General features: G+C 42.1%; 2 protein-coding genes across 3 annotated transcripts in view; one reads left to right on the forward strand and one right to left on the reverse strand.

The window, feature by feature from the left end:
* kif20a (kinesin family member 20A) overlaps positions 1 to 8,312 on the forward strand; it is a 53,820-nt gene extending 45,508 nt beyond the window's left edge. For both annotated transcript variants that reach the window (XM_060837007.1, XM_060837008.1), the window contains exons 16-18: positions 3 to 94; positions 4,682 to 4,819; positions 6,011 to 8,312. In XM_060837007.1, coding sequence (XP_060692990.1) covers positions 3 to 94; positions 4,682 to 4,819; positions 6,011 to 6,322 — 542 coding nt within the window. In that variant the 3' untranslated portion in view covers positions 6,323 to 8,312. The remainder of the gene's footprint in view (positions 1 to 2; positions 95 to 4,681; positions 4,820 to 6,010) is intronic.
* Positions 8,313 to 8,325: 13 nt separating this feature from the next.
* cdc23 (CDC23 (cell division cycle 23, yeast, homolog)) overlaps positions 8,326 to 24,017 on the reverse strand; it is a 47,825-nt gene continuing 32,133 nt past the window's right edge. Inside the window, exons 10-16 of the mRNA XM_060837009.1 lie at positions 19,794 to 19,947; positions 17,710 to 17,829; positions 17,547 to 17,622; positions 16,954 to 17,015; positions 15,093 to 15,171; positions 9,222 to 9,341; positions 8,326 to 8,651 (exon numbers count right to left, since the gene is read on the reverse strand). Coding sequence (XP_060692992.1) covers positions 8,487 to 8,651; positions 9,222 to 9,341; positions 15,093 to 15,171; positions 16,954 to 17,015; positions 17,547 to 17,622; positions 17,710 to 17,829; positions 19,794 to 19,947 — 776 coding nt within the window. The 3' untranslated portion in view covers positions 8,326 to 8,486. The remainder of the gene's footprint in view (positions 8,652 to 9,221; positions 9,342 to 15,092; positions 15,172 to 16,953; positions 17,016 to 17,546; positions 17,623 to 17,709; positions 17,830 to 19,793; positions 19,948 to 24,017) is intronic.

Raw genomic sequence — 24,017 nt, forward strand, 5'->3', positions numbered from 1 at the left:
AGAGTTGAAGCGATACAAGGACATGATTGAGCTTCCAGCTGGAATGAAACATCTCACTGTTGATGCTGACCGGAAGATAGAAGCAGGGCAGAGAGTGAGTCCTGTATTTCCTCTTTGTTCTGACCCAGTATGGTAGGGTTAATATTTTAAACTATTTCTGGACAACTGATTGCTTGGAATGACTTTAGGTTTCCATACTGCTGTGTTGAAAGACCATAATGCATTTATCTCAGTAATGCTGTTGGGGCCAGACCTTGGCTGGAAAGCTTGAATGTGAAGTTGCTTGTGTGACAAATTAAGGACTTGCATCAAGAACCCCTCAACAGTTTGCAGCATATTGTCAAAGAGGAGATTGAGAAAATTGGAAATTGTTGTACACATTGGTAAGAGCGACTTAATTAAGGACCGTGTTGATGCTTTAGGGTGAATATAGGAAGTTAGATAGAAGGATAAGGAGCAGAACCTCAAAGGTAGTGCTGCTTGAATTACTTCTGGTGACACATGCTATTGAGAGTAGGAATAAGGTGATACAGGTTACTTGTCAATATGAATTCACTGTAACACAATTGAAGGGGGGGGTGTTGTTTCTATGTAATGTGATGTGATTACATTGCCAACACTTTAAACGTAGTCTCTCTAAAGTGGGGTTGCACAAGAATCCAGCTATCATGTTATAGAGGAACTGACTAGAGCAGATAAATCAATGGAGCAGGAAAATCGACGTTTCGTGCATAGGCCCTTCATCAGGAAGCCCAAAACATCGATTTTCCTGCTCCTTGGATGCAGCCTGCTGTGCTTTTCCAGACTCTGACCTCCAGCATCTGCAGTCCTCCCTTTTGCCCAGATAAATCAATGCCTGAGGAGATGGTGCAATGGGCAAGGATTGAGTTTTTGATAATTGAAATCTCTTCAGGGGCAGGAGAGACCTGTTCAAAAGGGACAGATTTTACCTGTACTGGAAGGGGACCAGTTGCCTGGTGGGGAGATTTCCTAATGCTATCCAAAAGCCTTTTAAACAAGCATGGAGAGGAGGTGGGGGGAATCCTAATTTGAGGGAGAGACCAGTGACGATGGTTCTGAAACTTTTTATATATAAAAAAAATTAGAAAAGGCAGGCAAAAGCAAGTTCAAGAACGAAGTAACTCTGAAGAATTACACTACATTTATCTCGATGCAAGTGGTCTTACAGTTAAGGCATATGAACTCCGAGCAAATGTGGGAATGTGGAACTGGGACATCATCGCTATAATAGAAACATGGGCTGAGGGAGTGACAGGATGTTGTAGGGAGGAGGGGAAGTGGTGTTTTTGATTTAAGGCAAACATTAGAGGGAATACTTGAGGGATAGTCAAGTGAAGCTATATGGGTGGAGTTTGGAAATAAAGGGATGATCACCTTGATGGAATTGTACAATAGGCCCCCCAATAGTCAGAGGGAAATTGATGAGCCATTATATAGAGATCTCCGATACCTATAGAAGAATAATAGGGTTATAATAGGGAATTTTAAAAGTGAGATAACGAGTTCAGAGGTATTATGTTCTTGTTGAAGTGAAGGGTATAGCTGGTAAGAGTAGGGAATAATGGATGAATAAAGACATTGACGTTTTGGTCAAGAATGAGAAGTCATGTATCCGTTTTCGGCAACTGGAGTCAAGTGGATCTTGGAAGAGTATAAGAAGTATAGGGTCATTGTTAAGAGGGAAATGGGGAGGGTAAATGGGATCGGAGATGACCTTATCTGCCAAGGCTGAGGACAATCCAAAGAGATGCTGCAAGTAATTTGAGAGCTAGGCAGAGAATAGAGCCCCCAAAGACCAATGAGGTTTTATATGTGTGGAATCAGGCAATGGGAGAGATATAGAATTAGAATCCCTAATGTGTGGAAACAGGCCCTTTGGCCCAACAAGTCCACACCAACCCTTTGAAGAGAATCCCACTCAAACCCATTCCCCTACATTTACCCTTGACTCATACACCTAACCTGTAGGTCCCTGAACACTGAACACCTAGCCTGCACAACTTTGGATTACTAAGCAAATATTTCAGTTTTTACTGTGGAGAAAGAAATGGATGCTAGGGAACACTGGAAATTAATATTGAGGTCTTCAAAACAATCCACACTACAGAAGAGACAGTGCTGAAGGTCTTAAATGCCAAGGTGGATAAATTTCTGGGACCTGATGAAGTGTATCCCAGGACTTTGTGGGAAGTTAGGCAGGAAATTGCAGGTCCCCAAGCACAGACATTTGCATCATTTATAGCTAAAAGTGAGGTGCTGGAGAATTAGAAGGTGGCTAGTGTTGTGCCATCATTTGAGATAGGCTGTAAGGAGCTGGGAACGACAGACATGAGAGTTTGACGTCACTGATGGGTAAGTTGTGGCGATTCTGAAAGATAGGATTTACATTTGGAGAGGCAAGGACTAATTAAGGGTAGTCAGCATGGCTTTTTGTGTGGGAAATTGTCTTACAAAGCTTTTTTTGTAAAAGGATGTGACCAAAGAGTGGTGGCGGAGTGATAGACGGTTAACATGGACTTTAGTCTACCATACAGAATCTTGTCAAAAGTTTTACTAATCAGTAACATTAGATCATATGGGGTTCAGGGAGATCTTGCCAATTGGATACAAAATGGGCTTGACATTAGGAAATGGTATTGGTGGAGGATTGTTTTTTGACTGAATGCTTGTGACCACCGATTCTGCAGGGATCGGTGCTGGGTCCTATTTTGTTTATTGTTTTTGTATAAAATGATTTGGATTAGAACATAGGCAAAGTTAGTAAGCTTGCAGATGACATCAAGATTTAAAAAAAACTATCTTGATCAGTGGGGCCAATAGGATGAGGAGTGGCAAATAGAATTTAATTTGGATATTTGCGAGGTGTTGCATTTGGTAAAATGAACAAGGACAGGTCTTTTACAGTTAATGGTGGTTCTCCGGATAGTGGTGTTGAACAGAGACCTAGAGGTTCAGGTACATCGCAGGTAGACAGGGTGGTAAAGAAAACATTTTTAGCACATGCCTTCATTGCTCAGGCCATTGAGTAGAGGAGTTGATACATCATGTTGTGGTTATACAGGATGTTGGTGAAGTCTCTGAGCATTGTGTACAGTCCTGGTCACACCACTATAGGAAGGGTGATGTTAAATTGGAGAGGGTTCAGGAAAGATTTACCAGGATATTGCTGGGGCTAGAGGGTTTGTGTTATAAGGGTAGGTGGATAAGCTGGGACTTTGTTCCACTGGAGTATAGGCAGTTAAGGGGTGACCTTTAGAGGTTTATAAAATCATGAGATAAGATGAAAAGCAATGGTCTTTTATTGTGAAGTGGATGAGTTCAAAACCAGGGGCATATTTTTAAGGTGAGTGGGGAAAGATTTAAAGGGGACCTGAGGGGCAACTTTTTAACACTGGACAGTTTGTATGTGGAATGAACTATTGGGGACGTGGTAGAGGTGGATACAATTACAACACTTTAAACCTTTCCAATCCACAAACCTATTGAAATGTCTTTTGAGGGAAATAGAACTGGTTTAGTTTGGGAAATCTGGTCGGCATAGATGAGTTGAATGTGCTGTATGACTCTGTGACTCATTGTTATTTAAATGGAGAGATTGTAGAATTTTGTAGTCCAGAGCCATCTGTGTCCTGGAGCATGGATTATAAAGTTGGTCTGCAACTTTAAGAAGGCAAATAGTGTTGTCTATTGCAAGGGGAATGGAATATAAAAATAGCAAACCTTTGCTAAAGTTGTACACAGCATTGGTATCCTTACTAAGGATTCAATTGCCTTGTGCACAGTTCCAGGAAATTTTCACTTGAATTACTCCTGGAATGGAGGGTATATAGTGAAGAAAGGTTGGGTTAATAGCAATTGAAATTTAGAAAATTTGGGATTGGGGTATCCATTTTATTGAAAATGAGATCATGGGGGATTTGACAGGGCAGTTGTTGAAAGAATGCTGTCCTCTTTGTGGGAGTGACTAGAACTAGGGATACAATTTGAAAATAAGGGGCCTGCCATTTAAGACTGGGATTGTGGATTTTCTTTGAGGGTGGTTAGTCTGTTGAATGATCTTTTCTCAATGGTGAAGGTAGGGTCATTTAAAATACAATTTAATATAAGGCAGAGACAAACAGGTCCTGGATTGACAACGGAATCAAAAGTTAGAGGGAAGTATATTTTAAAAATGGATTGTACCCTCAACTCCAATCAGCCATGATGTTATTAAATAATAGCACAGGATTGAGGGTTGAATGGCCCACTCCTGTTTCTACTTTCCTTGAACAGGATAAATAGTTTCTAATGATGCACTTGGTAACTTTGAAAACAGATTTTAAAACTGACAAAGAAAACCTAGGGGGTTCCTCAACAGGTTATGATATAGAATGCACTGTCTGAAGGAGGAGTGGAAACAAATCCAATAATAACTTCAATTTGATTAGATATTTCCTAAGATGAAAAGCTTGCAGGCATGGGCCTCAGTATTACTGCTTTCGGAATCACTGCTGGCAGAGTCAGTTACCTGTGCTGTAAAATCTTTAATTACAACTTCTCTTTTCAAAGCGATTTGCAGAATCTTCTGCTTCTGCTGGGACATTATCTATTATAATGTACTTTTTGCTTTAACCTAATTGTCCTAATTCACCCCTCTTTGGTTATCTCTCCCCATTTTCAGAATGCAAAGCTGCTGCAGAATGAGCTGCAGAAAATAGGCCAGGCTTTGCAGATATCAGAAAGAGCATGTTGTCATAACACTGCAGCTGAAAACCTACGGCGCACTCTAGCCAAATGTGAGGACCTAATAGTAAAACAGGTATGTTAGCAATTGTGCTTTTAATTCCAAGTCTGTGCTATCTTAGATATGTCAAAATAAAAACAGCAAGTGCTGGAAAAAGTCAGCAGATCTAGCAGCATTGTGGTGAGTGTGTGCTCAAATTTCCAGTCTGATATGACTTCAGAGGCGACTCATGTTGGGAGTCCATTAGCTGAGTTGGCTGATGGCTGCTTTTTGCATTAATGCCAACAGTGTGACTTCAATTCCTGTACTGGCTGAGATCACTAAAGATTCCTTCCATCGAGGTATGGTGACTCTGGTTAAACCACCACTAGTCATCTTCTCTGCGATGAGAACAGACCTATGGTCCTCTGGGACTATGGCAACTTCTCCATTATTGAGAAGATCTTTTGCCATGCCAGCATTTTATCTGACCATTATTTGGCAACATGTTCAAGGTTACCCAATTGCTAACTCTCATTTTTGCACATTCCTTTTTTCAGCATTAGTTGCTGGTTAATGTCATGGTTTCCCACTAACTTTTTTTTCCTCCAAGAATGCTGAGTCAATGCTTTTTTTTTTTGGCTGCAATTGAATCTACACCAGAAATCAAAATTTAAGCTCAGCTAGTCTTTAAGATTTAATACTAAGTCTGCAATACTTTTACAAAGTAGCCGGTTCCTGTTAGGACCACTGTTTAATAACATCCCACGCAAAACCACTGTCAGTGGGTGGCACATTGGATAGCACTGCTGCCTCAGCGCCAGAGACCCTGGTTCATTTCCTGCCTCAGGCGACTCTGTGTGGAGTTTGCATTCTCCCCATGTCTGCGTGGGTTTCCTCTCGGTGCTCTGGTTTCCTCCCACAATCCAAAAATGTGCAGGTTAGGTTAGTTGGCCATGCTAAATTGCCCGTAGTGTTAGGTGAGGGGGTAAATGTAGGGGTATGGGTAGGTTGCGCTTCGGTGTAGACTTGTTGGGCCGAAGGGCCTGTTTCCACACTGTAAGTAATCTAATCTAATTTAGTAAGCAGAGATTGCGTTCTGGAATTTTAGAATGGGTCTGGTAGGAGACTAGTTAGTTTTCCTCTGCACATACTTTGTTGCTGAATGTGGGTTCAACTAGAGAAGGCAATATTTTGAAATAATTAAAATTGGATTGCATTTTCACTTGGGACTTAAATACTCTGTAGCGAAGCATATTGAAAAGTCTGTCTTTTTCTTTCTGACAGGATCAAACGTTGGCAGATCTGCAGAAGCTGCTTATTTTGGTAAAGTTGGATCTGAAGAAAAAAAACGCATGCATTGCGGAGCAGTACCACACAGTCCGTCAACTTCAGGCAGGTCCTGGCTGCAATAAACGACGCTGTGCTGGCAATATTGAAAATCAGCCACCTCCAGGGAAAAAGCCATTTCTATCTGGTTTCTTGACCCCACTGAGGCTTGCCCAACAGCAGGGAGGTAGCACTCCCTCCAGTTATATTTTGCGATCTCGGGCCAGAATGGATAAGGCATTGCATCTCTCTAGTGCAAAATATCAATAAACTATTAAGCCTTAGGGGTTTTGTAGATAATACTTTTTAATTTTTAAATGCATTTGGAAATTAGGTTAAATCTAAAAAAATTACATGACAACTTCAACTCTTTTTATAACCCTTTAATTCTTCTGCAAAGATTTGTATGAAATTAGGAACAGTATGTTGGGAGATTTGTGCCAGAAGTTATGATGCGTGCTTACTTTTGTAAGTATTTTGTATATTATGTTGCTCAGAATCCAGTTTTCGAACTTTGTCTGGCCAGTAGTTGTTCAGATATGGTTTGGAGTTCCGCTCCACAAGTTAATGAACAAGGAATTATCTTCATGTTAGATTTTTTTTAAAACAGGGGTAGTGTATAGAGATTATCTTCAAATATTCTGACAGATTAAGGTTACTATTTAGAATTTTTTCTTTTTGCCCTGATGTTTTGTACAGATTGAGGGCTTTGAATAGATAAAACTTTCCCTCTGTATTATGTTATATCTCTTTGTGGAAATAAGTAAGCTTGTTAACCCTATTTCCTTAAGCTTGTATATCGCTACTATGAGTATAACTAACCACATTTTCAAGTAAGCCATATATTTATCTTCCTGTATATTCCAAAGATATATTCATTTGAGGTGAAAGTAGTTTTGCACCAAAGTGTAAGTTGTGTGCACTTTCTTTACCTGGAAGCTTAAATAGTTCTGTTAGTCTCTTCATATTATTGAATGTATTTCAGAATGTGAGTAATTCATATGATTTTAATGGTTAAACACTAGTGTTCACAATGTACCCACAGTTTTTAAAGAAATGTTACAATGCTAACTTTGAAAGTTCAGTCAATGGGATTGTTGAACACTAATTTCTAATGAAGATCAAATGAGCTTTAACTATCAAACTTGATACAATACTCCTAATAATAGATTGGGTTTCTTTTAAGCAGCCCCTCCAAACTGATTCATACTAAGTATGTAGCCCTTGGCCTACAAATCATCGAACTTGATGTACCAAGAAAAGTAACAATTTAAGGAAACTGTTAATACTTCATTCTTGTTATAGCATAACAGGACCCATTGCATAGCATTCTTAATTAGCATCTTCTAAGAGATTGAATGTGCTTGTCAAATGCCAAAGATACCACTCTTTGTACTTAACAGTCCATGGTATTGTTGTAACTTCAAATCCTTTTAAGTTGGTGTCTACTCTTAACTGTTTTGTAACTTGCTATATGCATGTGAAATTAAAATGAATTTCTTAAATACATAATGGCATACCCTGCTACAGTGTTGCTACATCGGTAGAGTCCACAGGTCAGCTATATCATTTGATATGGAGTTGCTGATTTATGTAGTACTTAAGTAGGGAGAAATTGCAGAATGTTGCAGTAGAGGAGGATTTGGAGTGCCTGGGTACACTAGTCTCAATCACTATGCAGATCCCTTGTGACTGGACAGGGAGCATAAAAGCAGGAAAGTTTTCCTGCAGTTATAAAAAGCATTGGTGAAACCACAACAGGACTATGCACAGACAGGGGCATGTTGCTGTCAACAACACTGACTTCTAATCATGGAGTCCATGGCTAGACACCAACCCTAGAGGTCTGTGTAGACAGAGGGATTGCTGTTAGAAAATTGTATAGTCTTGGTCATCTTACATGAAAAAGGGCCATTGCATTCCAAACAGAGATTGAGAGAGATTTCTAGAGAGTTATTAAGGGTCCAAAAGCTGCGTACAGTTGAGATCATAGGTGAGGGACCTATTTGCTCCTAATTGCTTTTGTGCTAGATACTGATTTGAATGGCTATAAATGGAGTTAAATTCAGAGGAATATTGAAATGTCAATGTTGACTGGTCAAGTGAAACTGAAAGGGGAGGGAGTCCAGTTCTTCACAACTGTCTGGATGTACCTAGCTCTGGTCATTTGCTTAAGGATTTGAGTATTAATGGAAGTTTGGGGGGAGAATGTTTTCTATTTAGGTAAATGACATCATTTTAAAGAATATTCTACCAAGACAGAATGTATGTATAAACACTTTAATATTTACAGATATGCAGTAAACTTGAACATAATCTCTTTCCATGAAATAAAAGTTCCAAATAGTAGCAAATGACATGCCCTCGGTTATTGAGGCTATACCAAAGCCAATAGTGGGAGATGTATTGGTTTCTGATAGCAGCACTGACACGTTCATGGTGTGATGGAAGATAAATTGAGTGGTGGCAGTTTTGCAGAAGGGGTATTGACTCCAGGGACAAATGTCCGTGATATGTCAGCACCCATGGGTGTTGTCACATCACCTTGACTGCGAAGCTGTGAAATTTGTCTCAGGAGAGCTTTTCCTTCTTCTCTAGTCTGGAACAAATTAGATTAAGATTAAATCACAGCAAAAACACTAACTTTGTTCTCAATTGTTCAAAAACTTGCATTCAAATCACAAGAAACTGAAATGAACAAGTAACACAGCAAAAAATAATTCCTTTGCTCTTTTTTCAAATGGTGTCACAGGCACAGGGTACTTCTGGACTTCTCAGGATGTTATTTGGCTTATACAGTTCATATAGTTTACTACCAAAACATCAGAGGCCAGATTACCAACAGCATACATTTCAAGTAGTGCACCAGTTGTCTCACTGGCTCCCACTCTGCTTTTGGGATGGTAGTGGGTGAATTGGCCTTTCACCTGTGGTCTGATCTAGTGCAGATTAGCAGATGGGATTTGGATTTTTGTTTACCATTCAACAATTCAAATCTTGAAGCTGGTGGGGATTACTAATGGCAGTATTGACTTAAAGTAATCAAAAGTGGCTTTTTTTTTGGAGAAATATGTTGTTGAAGATTAGCAAAATACAGCCTTATTTGAGTTCCAACTACAGCATATGGTCAATTCAAAGAATTTGATAAAGATTTGTGGATATGACTTACATCATTGTAATCACAGCATTTCTGTGCACAAACTGATGCCTCATCCCATCGTTTACACTTGAAATAATACTGAGCCAGAGCTCTAAATGCAGTGCTCATTTCATGATGCTCCAGAATCTCCTAAAAATGTGAACAAGGATAATTAATTAGGCGAGGGAGAAACTTAAAGCCTTACACATACATTTCTCCAAACACACTTTGCAGTTCTTGAGATACAATGCAAAATATATTTACTCCACAGCTTGCAAGTGAATTTTCTTAAACCTGGTAGACACAGCAAGCACTGTACAAACTTGTCATTTTGCTTTCCCAGTTTTTTTTTTAAAGCAACCTCCCAAACACATTTCATGCTTTGAAAGTCCAGGTTGTATTTGTTGGCGATTGTATCTGTGAGCAAGTGTAAAGACTGCATCATGCTATCCTCCAATATTCACAGTTTACTGTGATAAGGTTGTAAGAATTTTATTTATTCAGGATGTTTGGTTCTCTATGAAGTATGGTAGATATATTGAGCTAAGTCATTGAAGTACATGCCAGCACGAAGAAGGGAGAGAGATGTCTGTGTAGTTTATTCACTACCTCAAAGATTCAGCTTCAGAATGGGGTTTATGCAGAATAGATAATTCAGCCCCTCCAGCCTGTTCCATCATTCAATAAGATCAACTTGCAACATGTGCCAAAACTAGAATACAGCAACCACACATGAGATGGACAATGACTATTTTCAGCTAATGGCAGTGTAAATAGTAGTCAAAATGTGGTTAAAATCAGAGTTATAAGATTGTACAAAGTATAAGATTGCGGAGTGACAGGCACCAAATATCATGTGGGAAACAGAGGTCAAGAAATGTTAAATATCCATGGCTACAAGGTGTTCAGAAAAGATGATGATTAAAAGGAGAATAATCGGCATCTTTGGCTAAAGGAAAAGGTGACTACAATTACATCTATTGACCCTCCCCCTGCACAACTCGTGGGGAGGATTAGATTCCCTACAGTGTGGAAACAGGCCCTTCAGCCCAACAAGTCCACACCGACCTTCCGAACAGCAACACACCCAGACCCACCCCTACATTTACCCCTTCACCTAACACGACAGGCAATTTAGCATAGCCAATTCACCTAACCTGCACATGGTTGGACTGTGGGACGAAACCCATGCAGACACAGGGACAAGGTGCAAACTCCACACCGACAGTTGCCGGAGGTGGAAATTGAACCCGGGTCTCTGGCGATGTGAGGCAACAGTGCTAACCACTGTGCTGCCTACTAGGATGTAGAGGGACAAATACATACAACACATCAGAGCTGTAAACACCTATTATAATGGGAGACTAATTATCAATATATAGACTAGAATAGTGGTAGCCTAAGGTGCAGACATTTTTAGATTGTATTCAGGAGAATTTCCTACAGGTCCAGCAAGAAAGGATAACATTGTTGGATGTAGGATTTTGGAAACGAGGTGGCCCAAGCAACATTTGGGGGACAGTGACCATTGTAGCACAAGGTTTAGAATGATACGTCTAGAGTGGTGCTGGGAAGGCACAGCAGGTCAGACAGCATCCAAGGAGCAGGAAAATCAACATTTTGGGCAAAATGATACTAGTCTATCCACAGTAAGACTAATCAACTGGCAGAGGCAGGAACTGTACTGTACTGGATAGACTGGGACCAAAGTTGGCTGAAAACAGCTGTATAACAGGCTCTCTCTTCAAAGAGATGGTTCAGGCACAGTCGTGATGTATTCACAGAATCTCTACACTGGGGAAACAGGCCAATTGGCCCAACAAGCCCACACTGACGTGTTCCCCTACCCAATACTCTACATTTCCCCTGACTAAAGAACCCTGAACACTATAAGCAATTTAGCACAGCCAATTCACCTAACCTGTACATCTTTGGATCGTGGGAGGAAATACATACAGGCACGGGGAGAATGTGTGTAACCACTTAGCCACTGCGTTGCCCCAAAACTCTTAATTTCAAATTTTTATTGAATTCAAATTCTACCACCTAGTGATAAAGCCACTAGGCCATCACCTCCCCCTTGTCAGAAAATGGTGGGACAAGCAATTTCCATCTCCTTTGTTAGCCAGAGAGTTCCGAATTTAAGTTTAAAAAACATAATTGAGAAGCAAGACAAATTCAGAAGGAAGGTGAGAAACAGTAAAGAAGAGGGATTATGCAAAGACTGAGAATTGACACAAAAGGGAAAATCCAAAGTATTCACAAACCCAAAGATTAGGACCAAAAAAAAAGGATTTAAACTTGGAAGCAAGGGGCCTGGCTGAGGTGTTTGCAGCTGTCGTGACCAGGGAGGCAGATCCTTCCCAGGTCATTGTGACAGAGGAGGAATTGAATAAGATGTCAGTACTTAAAATTGATAACACCAGGGCTGGATACAATACATCCAACAATTTTAAAGTAAGTGATGGCAGAAATTACAGAGTCACAAACAATCATTTTTCAATCTTCTCTAGGCTTGAGGATGGTGCCTGAGGATTGGTGATTTGCAAACATTACTTTGAGCCTGCACCACCATTCATTATAATCATGGCTGATCATCCTCAATCAGAATCCTGTTCCTGCCTTATCCCCATAACCCTTGATCCCACTATCCTTCAGAGCTCCATCCAACTCTTTCTCGAAAGTATCCAATTACTGGGCCTCCACAGCCTTCTGGAGCAGAGCATTCCGTACACCTATCACTCTCTGGGTGAAGAAGTTTCTCCTCAACTCTGTTCTAAATGGCCTACCCCATATTTCTAAACTGTGTCCTTTGGTTCAGCACTCACCCATCACCGGAAACATGTTTCCTGCCTCCAGCGTGTCCAATCCTTTAATAATCTTATATGTCTCAATCAGATCCCCTCTCAGCCTTCTACACTCAAGGGTACACAAGCCCAGTCGCTCCAATCTTTCAGTGTAAGATAGTCCCACCATTCTGGGAATTGACCTCGTGAACCTACGCTGCACTCCCTCAATAGCCAGAATGTCTTTCCTCAAATCTGGAGACCAAAACTGCACACAATATTCAGGTGCGGTCTCACCAGGGCCCTGGACAGCTGCAGAAGAACCTCTTTGCTTCTACATTCAATCCCTCTTGTTATGAAGGCCAGCATGCTATTAGCCTTCTTCACTGCCTGCTATACCTGCATGCTTACCTTCATTGACTGGTGTACAAGAACACATAGATCTTGTTGTACTGCCCCTTTACCTATCTTGACTCCATTGAGGTAGTAATCTGCCTTCCTGTTCTTGCCACCAAAGTGGATAACCACACATTTATCCACATTAAACTGCATCTGCCATGCATCTGTCCACTCACCTAGCCAGTCCAGGTCACTCTGTAATCTCCTAACATCCTCCTCACATTTCACCCTGCCACCCAGCTTAGTATCATCAGCAAATTTGCTAATATTACTTTTAATACCATAATCTATATCATTAATGTATATTGTAAAAAACTGCGGTCCCAGCACTGATCCCTGCGGTACCCCACTGGTCACCGCCTGCCATTCCGAAAGGGTGCCATTTATCACTGCTCTTAGTTTCCTGTCAGCCAACCAACTTTTAATCCAAGTCAGAATTTTGCTTACACTTTGGTTGGAGGGATACAAAAAGCTTTGGGAATCTGAAGCACAAAGGGACTTAACAAAATGCAGAACTAGGACTCCTGAGGTTAAAATGCAGGTCCAGTTAGTAGTTAGGAAAGCGAATGTAAATGTTAGCATTCATTTCAAAAGGGCTAGAGTACAAGAGCATAAGACATAGGAGCAGAAATTTGGCCATTCAGCCCACTGAGTCTGCTCTGCCATTCAATCATGGCTGATAGGTTTCTCATCCCCATTCTTCCGCTTTCTCCACATCACCCTAAATCCTCAGGAACCTATCTATCTCTGTCTGAAATATACTCACTGACCTGGCCTCCAAACCCTTCAATGGCAATGAATTCTATAGATCCACCACTCACTGGCTGAAGTTTCTCCTTAGCTCCATTCAAAAAGGTTCTCTCTTTACTCTAAGGCTGTGCCCAGGATCCTAGTCTCTCCTACCAATGGAGGCATCTTCCCAACTTCCACTCATGGGTTCCACAAGCTGCTCCAAAAAGCCATCTCGTCGACATTACACAAATTCCTCTTCTTGCAATCTACTACCAACCTGATTTTCCCAGTCCACCTGCATATTGAAATCCCCCACGATCATTGTAACATTGTCTTTTCTATCTCCTGGTGTACCTTGCACCCCAGCTCCTCAGGTTTTTTTGACCTTTGTGGTTCCTCAATTTTACCTCACACAGATTCTACACCATCTGACCCTACTTCATTTCTTACTAATAAGGCAACCTCACCTCCTCTGGCCATCTGCTTGTCTTTTCAGTAGGATGTATATCCTTGAATAGTCAGCTCCCAATCCTGATCCCCTTGCAGCCATGTCTCCGCGAAGCCCACAACATCATACCTGCCAATTTCAATCTGCACCACAGGCTCATTTACCTTATTCCCCATACTTCGTGCATTCCGATAGAACACCTTCAGTCCTGTAGTAACCGTCCCTCTTCTCATTGTCATTTGTTTGTTCAGTGTGCTTGGAGTTTGATTGCTAATCTTTTCCATACACTCTTGTCCTGTGTGTGTGCTGGAGACTTTAATAACCTCTCCTGAGTTCTGCACCCGTACCTCCTCCTTTAATTCGGGTTTTCGAATTTCCTCTATAGCTGAAGCCACTCCCTATCCTGACTTGGAAAAATATTGCCATTCCTTTAGTGTCATTGGCTCAAAATCCTGGAATTCCCTCCCTCAGGGTGAAATGTCCAGAGTTTCCAATAAAGTAAGGGAAACAGACAGCTATAGAGAGAAACTATTTGTTGCCGGTGGAGGAGCCTGTAACTGTGGGGCATGATCCAAAAATTAGAACCAGCCCTTTCATGAGTGAAGTTAGGGAACACTTTTAAGCACAAAGGTAATGGAAGTTTGGAAATATTCTGCAAACAACAACTAATCTAGATCAATAGTTCAATTTTAAATCTGTGGTTGATGTATTTACCAAAAATATTCAGGAATGTATCTATGAAGTTATGTAGCAGACCAACCATGACTTAGTCCAACAGAAGAACAGGCTCAATCCACTAATCCTGTCTGAAATTCACTACCTGGTTCAAATCTTGCTTTCATTGACTGATGTACAAGAACACATAGATCTTGTTGTACTGCCCCTTTACTTATCTTGACTCCATTGAGGTAGTAAAAAATGAGGTCTGCAGATGCTGGAGATCACAGCTGCAAATGTGTTGCTGGTCAAAGCACAGCAGGTTAGGCAGCATCTCAGGAATAGAGAATTCGACGTTTCGAGCATAAGCCCTTCATCAGGAATAAGCCTGATTCCTGATGAAGGGCTTATGCTCGAAACGTCGAATTCCATTGAGGTAGTAATGTGCCTTCCTGTTCTTGCCACCAAAGTGGATAACCACACATTTATCCACATTAAACTGCATCTGCCATGCATCTGTCCACTCACCTAGCCAGTCCAGGTCACTCTGTAATCTCCTAACATCCTCCTCACATTTCACCCTGCCACCCAGCTTTGTATCATCAGCAAATTTGCTAATGTTACTTTTAATACCATAATCTATATCATTAATGTATATTGTAAAAAACTGCAGTCCCAGCACAAGCTGCAAAGACAGATGGTCACAATGTGTTAACAGAACAGAAGGATACAGTACATGGGTTTAAAAAACATATTGGAGGGGTCAGATCGGAAGTCTTCCTTTTGCAAATGAAACAGCAGAACAAACACTTGTGTTCCTGCTACCTTGGGTCCACAATGTTATCTACACTGGTTCGGGTCTGCCTTGAAGAAACTTACCCCACAATCACAGATGTCTTGGACATATTTGATGTAGCACTGTGCTGCTTGATCGGATTCACCTAACTGCTCGTGAATCCTGAAACATTATGGAAGGAAAAAGACATTAAGTCAATACGACCCGACTGGCAATGCTGGCAGCATTACAGACTACATTAAATGTTTGTTTATACTTCCTCTGCCAATTCCACAACCTTATGTAGATTTTGCAACAAAACAGAAGTTGCTGAAAAAGCTCAGCAAGTCTGGCAGAGTCTGTGAAGAGAAATCAGAGTTAACGTTTCGGGTCCAGTGACCCTTCCTCAGAACCTGAGGAAGACACTACCAGACCTGCTGAGCTTTTCTAGCAACTTTGCTTTCGTTTCAGATGTATTGCACCCACTTTCGGTTTTTATTTATGTCATTTTTGTTTGGTTACAAACAGATTCGAATATCCTTTGTAAAGAAGTTTTAACAGTAAAATATAACTGAGATCTCAGACTTAATGAAACAAAAGTGCAGCTGAATGTGTCCCCCTGTTTGATCCTCTGTTCAGACTGCTACAGGAAGGCAGTGTATTAGTACACAGTGGCTTGCCTTCCCACTTGTCATTTCCAACCTTAGATGTGTGTTCCCAACCAAATCACTTTGGTCCATCTCTCAGCAACTGCTTCACAATGGAACAGGCAGTTAAGGACAAGTCAGTTAATTGGAATCTAGCATTAGTAATTAGTAGAGGGGTCAGTAATCTTCTACCGCTAAGTCTCCTGGTTAAGAGGAAAGTTGAGACCATGGGAGTGAATGTAGGTTTGCTCACTGAGCTGAAAGGTTTGTTTTCAGATGTTTCGTCACCATACTCGGTAACATCATCAGTGAGCTTCCGGATGAAGCACTGCTGACACGGTCTGCTTTCTATTTATACCACCAGTGCTTCATCTGGAGGCTCACTGATGATGTTACCTAGTATGGTGACGAAACATCTGAAAACGAATCTTCCAGCTCAGTGAGCATCCAGAACCTCAACCTGAGCTACAAATCTTCTCAAAACTCGCTAACAGTTGGAGTCTGGAACTCATTGTCTGAAACTCTTGTAACATTTAAACAGTATTTAGCAATTCATTTCCATTGCCAGAGCCTTCAGGGCTATGGGCCAACGGATGGACGATGGAATTAGTAAAGTCAGATTTTTGATGATCCGTTCGACACGGGCCGAATGGTCTGCTTCTGTGCTGTAAGTCTATAAACAGTGCAGAGAGACTTTGATTTCAAATACAAATCAACTTCATTTCTTCCCGTTTTTACAACTTCCTATTTTCTCCTTCACTGCCAGGATGACTCTTGGTTGTAGGAGCAAGTTACTGCAGATGCTGGAACAAGATCTAAAAGCAAGAAAATGCTGGGGAGATCACAGCGGGTCAGGCAGCATCCATGAAGAGAGACAGCAAGCTAACATTTTGAGTCTAGACTCTTTGCTAACATACTTTTTTGCGGTTCGCCACATCTACCTTACTGAACAGTTAATCCTCATTTGTGCCATTATTCTCAAATCCGGAGGCTATTATTACCAGTTACTATCCACTTTCCCTACTGAACTTTTCAAATCTTTTGGCATCAGTCACCTTAAGCTCTAACATTCGAAACATCTAAAGCTATAGACTGTTATGACTGAGATTATTCAAGTGAACCATCACTAACCTTTCCAAGACACTAATAATCTTTAGCAACCTTCCTCATTACATTTATTTTGATAAGGTAACAAACACCAACTTTTCATAATATGAATTTGTAAATATAGTCTGGTTGGAACATTCACCCACTTTCCAGGATATGACGAAACCAACATTCACCATCGTTTAAGAGCTCTCCGCGGACAGACACTTACTTTGCTAGTTTGACCAGCGCCATTTTCTCAACATCACCAACCGAAAACGCCCTCCAGTAACACTGCCAAAGAGAGACAGAAAGGAAGACAAGTCACTTGTTTCAGGGTCTCGTGGCAAACCGGTTAGACAGCACAACATGGGAAGCAGTCTTCTCAAACAGGTTGTGTAAGCGTGGCTCCCACAAGCAAGGATTGTTACAATTTAATCCACTGATCTGAACTGAGTGTAGACAGAAGAACCCGAAGTGTCTAACCAACTCGAAAATCTCTTCAATTGGGAATAACAGACAACATAATGTTGACAAATAGCATGCAAACAACAGGGATAATGCAGACAATTCTAATAGTGATTTTAAGAAAAAGAAATAAACATAACCATTTTTACCAGACAGACTTAGCTGGGATCGAAATGGCAATGCAAGCCCTTGGGCTTATGCCCCCGGCTTTTATTGTGAAATCCTATGGATCATTTAACTGATTTGAAACCACTGTTTTTCGTAATTCTCTGCTGAAGCTGTATGAAGTTATCATCGTTTACAGGGCCACTCTCAAAGTCAGTTTAACTTCGGAATAAAAACAAGACAGGAAAGTACCTTCTTGGCTTCAGGCAGCTGATTCAGCTTTTCATAACATTCACCCAAAGCGATGAGCATTCGAGAATCATTCGGTCTGTGGGGAAAAGACACACCGTTTCCAAATCTTCCCAAATTCTAGGCAGCATGTGTTACTGTAGCTTTATTCCCTGCAGTGACTTACCTGAGCTGATGGGCTCGTCTGTAATAATACAAACAATAAAACGGCATCTTGAGGATCTCATACGTCTGTCCCAGTCCGTACCAAGCTCTGTAATCGCGTTTATTCACCTCAATAGCATGCCTGCAGGAACACAAGGAGTAACTGGTAAAGACTGCTCCCTCATGGGCTACAGAGCTAACCAGAGGTATTTTTCTCAGAATCCTGTTCAGACTCCAACTTTAGCCTCCGGATGGATTTATTAGACTCAGAGCTGTTACACATTCGCCATAATTATACCAGGGCTGAAAGGAATACGTTCAGACCAGTTACATAAATTTAATGTTTCCCATTGAACCATCACAAAATGCAGATTCAGCCTCCTGTAGAGTAGCTGCCCAACTCAAGGCAATACATTTTAGGAAGGGTGTAAAGTTATTTCTTAAATGGCAAGAGTTAGGAAAGTATAAAATGTACAAGGGATCTGAAGTGCCCTTGTCAGTAAGTCATTTAAGGGTAATATGCAGATGCTATTAGGAAGGCTAATAGAATGTTAGCCTTTATTACACAAGGATTTACTTATGGGAGTAATGAAGCTTAGTTAGACCGCACATGGAGTAGTGTGTACAGTCCCGGGCTCATGGGCTTAGGAAGGATATTACTGCCATACAGCAAGTGCAACATATATTCACCAGGCTTGATTGTAGAATCTAGAATCTCTAAAGTGTGGAAGCAGGCCACTCAGCCCATTGAATCCACACCAACCCTCTGAAGAGCATCCCCCTCAGACTCCTCACCCTATCCCTCTCATCCTGCATTTCCCATGGCTAACCCATCTAGCCTACAAATCCCTGGACACTACGGGACAATTTCCCATGGCCAATCCACGCTAACCTGCACATCTTGAGAGAGGAAACTGGAGCACCCAGAGGAAGCCCAAGCAGACATGGGGAGAATGTGCAAACTCCACACAGACAGTCGCCTGAGGCTGGAATCGTGAGACTAACTTATGAAAAGGGATTGGGGCAAACTGGGCCTATATTCTCTACAGTTTTGAAGAAGTGATATGACTGAAATCTACAAAACAATGAAAGGAGGAGACAGGGTTGATGTTGGTCAGGTATTTCCTCTAGTTTGAAGGGGGCAGGTTCTAGAATAAATGGACACAGTACAAAATGAAGGGGGTGTCATTTAGGATCACCATGTGGAGAATTTCCTTTACTTGGAAGATTGTTATGCTTTAGAATTCTGTAGGTCAGAGGGGACTAGAAAGCTCAGTCTTTGAGTATGTTTATGTAGAGTTTCAGATTACCGATTGTGTGAGGGGTATGGAGATAGTGAGAGTAAAGGGAATTGAAGTACTCCATCAGCCACAATAGTGAGCAGACTCAATAAAGGTGAATGGTCTAGTCATGTCCGACGATAGATTAAAGACAACGGAGACCGTTTCCAAGGAAAGGGATGGGAGGAGGCTTGACAGAGATGTTCAAAAACCATGAAGGGCTGGACAGAGTAGATAGGGAGAACCTGCTGCCATGGTAGGAGGGCTGAGAACGAGAGGACTCTGAGGCAGGTGAACATTAGAAAAGCCAAATATAGTCACAGAGTCACACAGCATGGAAACAGGCCCTTTGGTCCAATTCACCTACACCGACTGGATGTCCCAAATTAATCTAGTCCCATAGTGTGGGGTTAAGTTCTGAATGCATTGCCCCAGCATGTGGTAGAGACAGATTCAGCCTTGGCTTTCAAAAGGGAGCTGAATAATTATCTGCAGAGAAATATTTGCAGGGAGAAGCTTTTAGGGAAACAGCTCGGATACACTGGCTTGAATGATTGAAACTATTCTCTGATTCTGTGGGGCCACGGGGAAGGCAAAAGCTAAATAGATGCTGTCAGTGACACATCTGCAAGTGTCAAGCAACAGCAGGTATTAGACCTCAGTTAGTTTGGTTCTGCTTCATGACCAAGTCTGTCCTCCAGCATGAGGAGTGAAGCATCAGTTGAGTTTTCTGTAAATGAATGAAATGGGGATTCAGGGCAGTGAAATCATGCCTGAATGTTATCAGTTGAAACAGCATGTGTAAGTGAACAACGACATTGTATACCTGTAAGCCTGAATAGCTGCTGATATGTTCTTCATCTCCATATACTCATGACCCATCAGCGTCCAAGCACCAAGGTAACGAGGATTTAACTTCAGTGCTCTTTGAAAGTACAGGGCTGCTTTCTCATGTTGAGACCTTAAACTGTAGTAATTGCCTTGGTGAGAAGAGAAGTGACATTAGGTTTACATTTCTGTTCAACAGCTCAAAACGTAAAGGTCCAAGCAGTAAATACTAATTTGCATTTAGCCAGGTAATTAAGTATTCGAGAACCCTTAGCCAGGGAAGGCGAAATATCACCTTCCCATCAACCACTGCTGAGAAGTATTTGCCCTCCAAGTCAGCATAATATTAACCACACATGAAAGGGCCCACTCATGGGTAACATACAGACACCTGTGGGGCCTCATCTTAATAACAGGTGGGGATAACATATAGGCAACTTTATAAATGCTGTCCTGTTATGGACTGGACCAGACCAGACCAGGCCTCTCAAGATCTGTTAAGAGGGTAGCCCAGATCCTAATGTTTTCCTATTTTAAAGGTAGGTGTGAAATGTATGTACCAGATGTGAGGCAACTGGTCAAACTACTCCACATTAAGCAAAACAATTTATTTAAACACTGTAGTTAAGATACAAACAAATGAAAGAGGAATTTAGAATAACATAACTATTGGAAAACATGGTGGGAAAACAAATAATAGATACAGTACCTATTAACTGTTCCACTATAGTAACATCCCATAAACACACCCCTTGACAAAAAAGGTAAATTCAGACACAGATTCCTACATGTAGTTCTCCAATTCAGGAGGAAACAATATCAAGAGAGATTTCAGAGAAAGGAGCAGCTACTGTTAATAGAACATAGAACAATACAGCACAGAACTGGCCCTCGATGTTGCGCCGACCTGTGAACTATTCTCAGCTCATCCCCCTACACGATCCCAAAATCATCCATGTGCTTATCCAAGGATTGTTTAAATCTCCCTAATGTGGCTGAGTTGACTGCATTGGCAGGTAGGGCATTCCACACCCTTACCACGCTCTGCATAAAGGACTTGCCTCTGACATCTGTCTTAAATTTATCACCCCTCAGTTTGTAGTTTAACTGAATTCACTGACGTTTGCAACTCCTCTGGGAGCCAAACACCTTCTGACTGACAAAGCTAAAAACAAATCGAGACAGCCTGGTGTCTGAGAGCTGGTCGCTCCCATCCAGGCTGCTGCCATTGTTCCAACGTTTTAACCAAAAACGGCAGAGCGGCGAGAGGAGGAGGAACGGTGAAGCGAGGGCTGCCAGGAAGGGTGGGTTTTCCCGCATTAAAAGGAACTTACCTCGGGAATTGGGCCTCCATTTGCCGAGAGGTGCGAGGGAGGAGCGAAGGACTTCTGGGAAGTCATATATTTGTGTGGTTGCGTTACCTGAAACACTACTCGGATAGTGCCTCCCACCCATCCTCCTCCTCTAACCAAAAAACAAGGACCTGTGCGCCAGATTGGTAAAGTAACGAGTTTATTTTTTTATTCCTTATCTTTTCAACAGTCTCCTTGGGAATTTAGAATCGTGGGAATGGCGGTGAGGGCAGCTGAATGTTCCTCCTGCAGAATGTGGAAGGTAAGGTCACCACACGTGTCCCTGCTGACTACATCTGCGGGAAGTGCACCCAACTCCAGCTCCTCGAAAACCACGTTTAGGGAACTGGAGCTGGATGAACTTCGGATCATTCGGGAGGCAGAGGGGGCTATTGAGAGGAGTTACAGGGAGGTAGTCACTCCTAAGATACAAGGAAAAGGCAGATGGGTTACAGGCAGAGGACGGAAAGGGAACCAACAGGCAGTGCAGGAATCCCATCTGGCCATTCCCCTCAACAATAAATATACTGTTTTGGATACTGTTGGGGGGGGGGAGGAGAGAGAGAGAGACAACAACTTACCAGGGGAAAGCGGTGGGGCACAGGGCTCTGGCACAGAGTCTGTCCTTGCTGCTCAGAAGGGAAGGGGGAAGAGGAGCAGAGCAGTAGTCATCGGGAACTCCATAGTTAGGGGGACAGATAGGAGGTTCTGTGGGGAAGAGAGAGACTCACGGTTGGCGTGTTGCCTCCCAGGTGCCAGGGTTCGTGATGTCTCGGATTGTGTTTTTGGGAGCCTTAAAGGGGAGGGGGATCAGCCCAAGTCGTGGTGCACATTGGCACCAACGACATAGGTAGGAAAAGCGATGGGGATTTAAGGCAGAAATTCAGGGAACTAGGATGGAAGCTTAAGAGCTAGGACGAACAGAGTTGTTGTCTCTGGTTTGTTGCCCGTGCCATGTGCTCGTGAGGCAAGGAATAGGGAGAGAGAGGAGTTGAACACGTGGCTACAGGGATGGTGCAGGAGGAAGGGTTTTGGATTCTTGGATAATTGGGGCTCTTTCTGGGGTAGGTGTGACCTCTACAAGCAAGATGGTCTTCATCTGAACCAGAGGGTTACCAATATCCTGGAGGGGAAGTTCGCTAAGGTTATTGGAGTGGGGTTAAACTAATCCGGCAGGGGGATGGGAACCAAAATTGTACTTCGACTACAGAAAAAGTTGAGAGTAGGGAGCATCCGGAATAAGGTGGGTGAACATGCAGCATGGGTTGTTACCTGAAATTTCGATATTGTAGCCATTTCAGAAACATGGATAGAGCAGGGACAGGAATGGTTGTTGCAGGTTCCGGGATTTAGATGTTTCAGTAAGAACAGAGAAGATGGTAAAAGAGGGGGAGGTGTGGCATTGTTGGTCAAGGACAGTATTACAGTTGCAGAAAGGATGTTTGGGAACTCGTCAACTGAGGTAGTATGGGCTGAAGTTAGAAACAGGGAAGGAGAGGTCACCCTGTTGGGAGTTTTCTATCGGCCTTCGAATAGTTCCAGAGATGTAGAAGAAAGGATAGCAAAGATGATTCTCGATAGGAGTGAGAGACAGGGTAGTTGTCATGGGGAATTCAACTTTCCAAATATTGACTGGGAACACTACAGTATGAGTACTATAGATGGGTCAGTTTTTGTCCAGTGTGTGCAGGAGGGTTTCCTGACACAGTATGTAGACAGGCCAACAAGGGGCAAAGCCACATTAGATTTGGTACTGGGTAATGAGCCTGGCCAGGTGTTAGACTTGGAAGTAGGTGAGCACTTTGGTGATAGTGATCACAATTCTGTTATGTTTACTTTAGTGATAGAAAGGATTAGGTGTATACCACTGGGCAAGAGTTACAGCTGGGGGAAAGGCAATTCCGATGTGATTAGTCAAGATTTAGGAAGCATAGGATGTGGAAGGAAACTGCAGGGGATGGACACATTAGAAATGTGGAGCTTATTCAAGGAAAAGCTCCTGTGTGTCTTAGATAAGTATGTACCTGTCAGGCAGGGAGGAAGCTGTAGAGCACAGGAGCCGTGGTTTACGAAGGAAGTGCAATTTCTGGTTAAGAGGAAGAAGGAAGCTTATGTTAGGATGAGATGTGAAGGCTCAGTTAGGGCACTTGAGGGTTACAAGGTAGCCAGGAAAGACCTAAAGAGAGAGCTCAGAAGAGCCAGGAGGAGACATGAGAAGTTGTTGGTGGATAGAATCAGGGTAAACCCTAAGGCTTTCTATAGGTATTTAAGGAATAAAAGAATGACGAGAGTAAGATTAGGGCCAATCAAGGATAGTAGTGGGAAGTTGTGTGTGGAGTCAGAGGAGATAGGGGAAGCACTAAATGAATATTTTTCAACAGTTTTTACTCTAGAAAACGACAATGTTGTCGAGGAGAATACTGAGATACAGGCTATTAGACTGGGTGTGATTGAGGTTCACAAGGAGGAGGTATTAGAAATCCTGCAGAGTGTGAAAATAGATAAGTCCCCTGGGCCGGATGGGATTTATCCCAGGATCCTCTGGGAAGCCGGGGAGGAGATTGCCGAGCCTTTGGCATTGATCTTTAAATCGTCATTGTCTACAGGAATAGTGCCAGAAGAGGAGAAAGTGAGGTCTGCAGATGCTGGAGTATCAGATGCTGAAAATGTGTTGCTGGAAAAGTGCAGCAGGTCAGGCAGCATCCAAGGAGCAGGAGAGTCGACGTTTCCGGCTGAGTGCCAGAAGACTCAAGGATAGCAAATGTGGCTCCCCTGTTCAAGGCGAGTAGAGACAATCCTGGTAATTGTAGATCAGTGAGCCTTACTTCAGTTGTTGGTAAAGTGTTAAAAAATAGGATTTACAATCATCT

This window comes from Hemiscyllium ocellatum, chromosome 16, assembly GCF_020745735.1.
Source record: "Hemiscyllium ocellatum isolate sHemOce1 chromosome 16, sHemOce1.pat.X.cur, whole genome shotgun sequence".
Taxonomy (NCBI): domain Eukaryota; kingdom Metazoa; phylum Chordata; class Chondrichthyes; order Orectolobiformes; family Hemiscylliidae; genus Hemiscyllium; species Hemiscyllium ocellatum.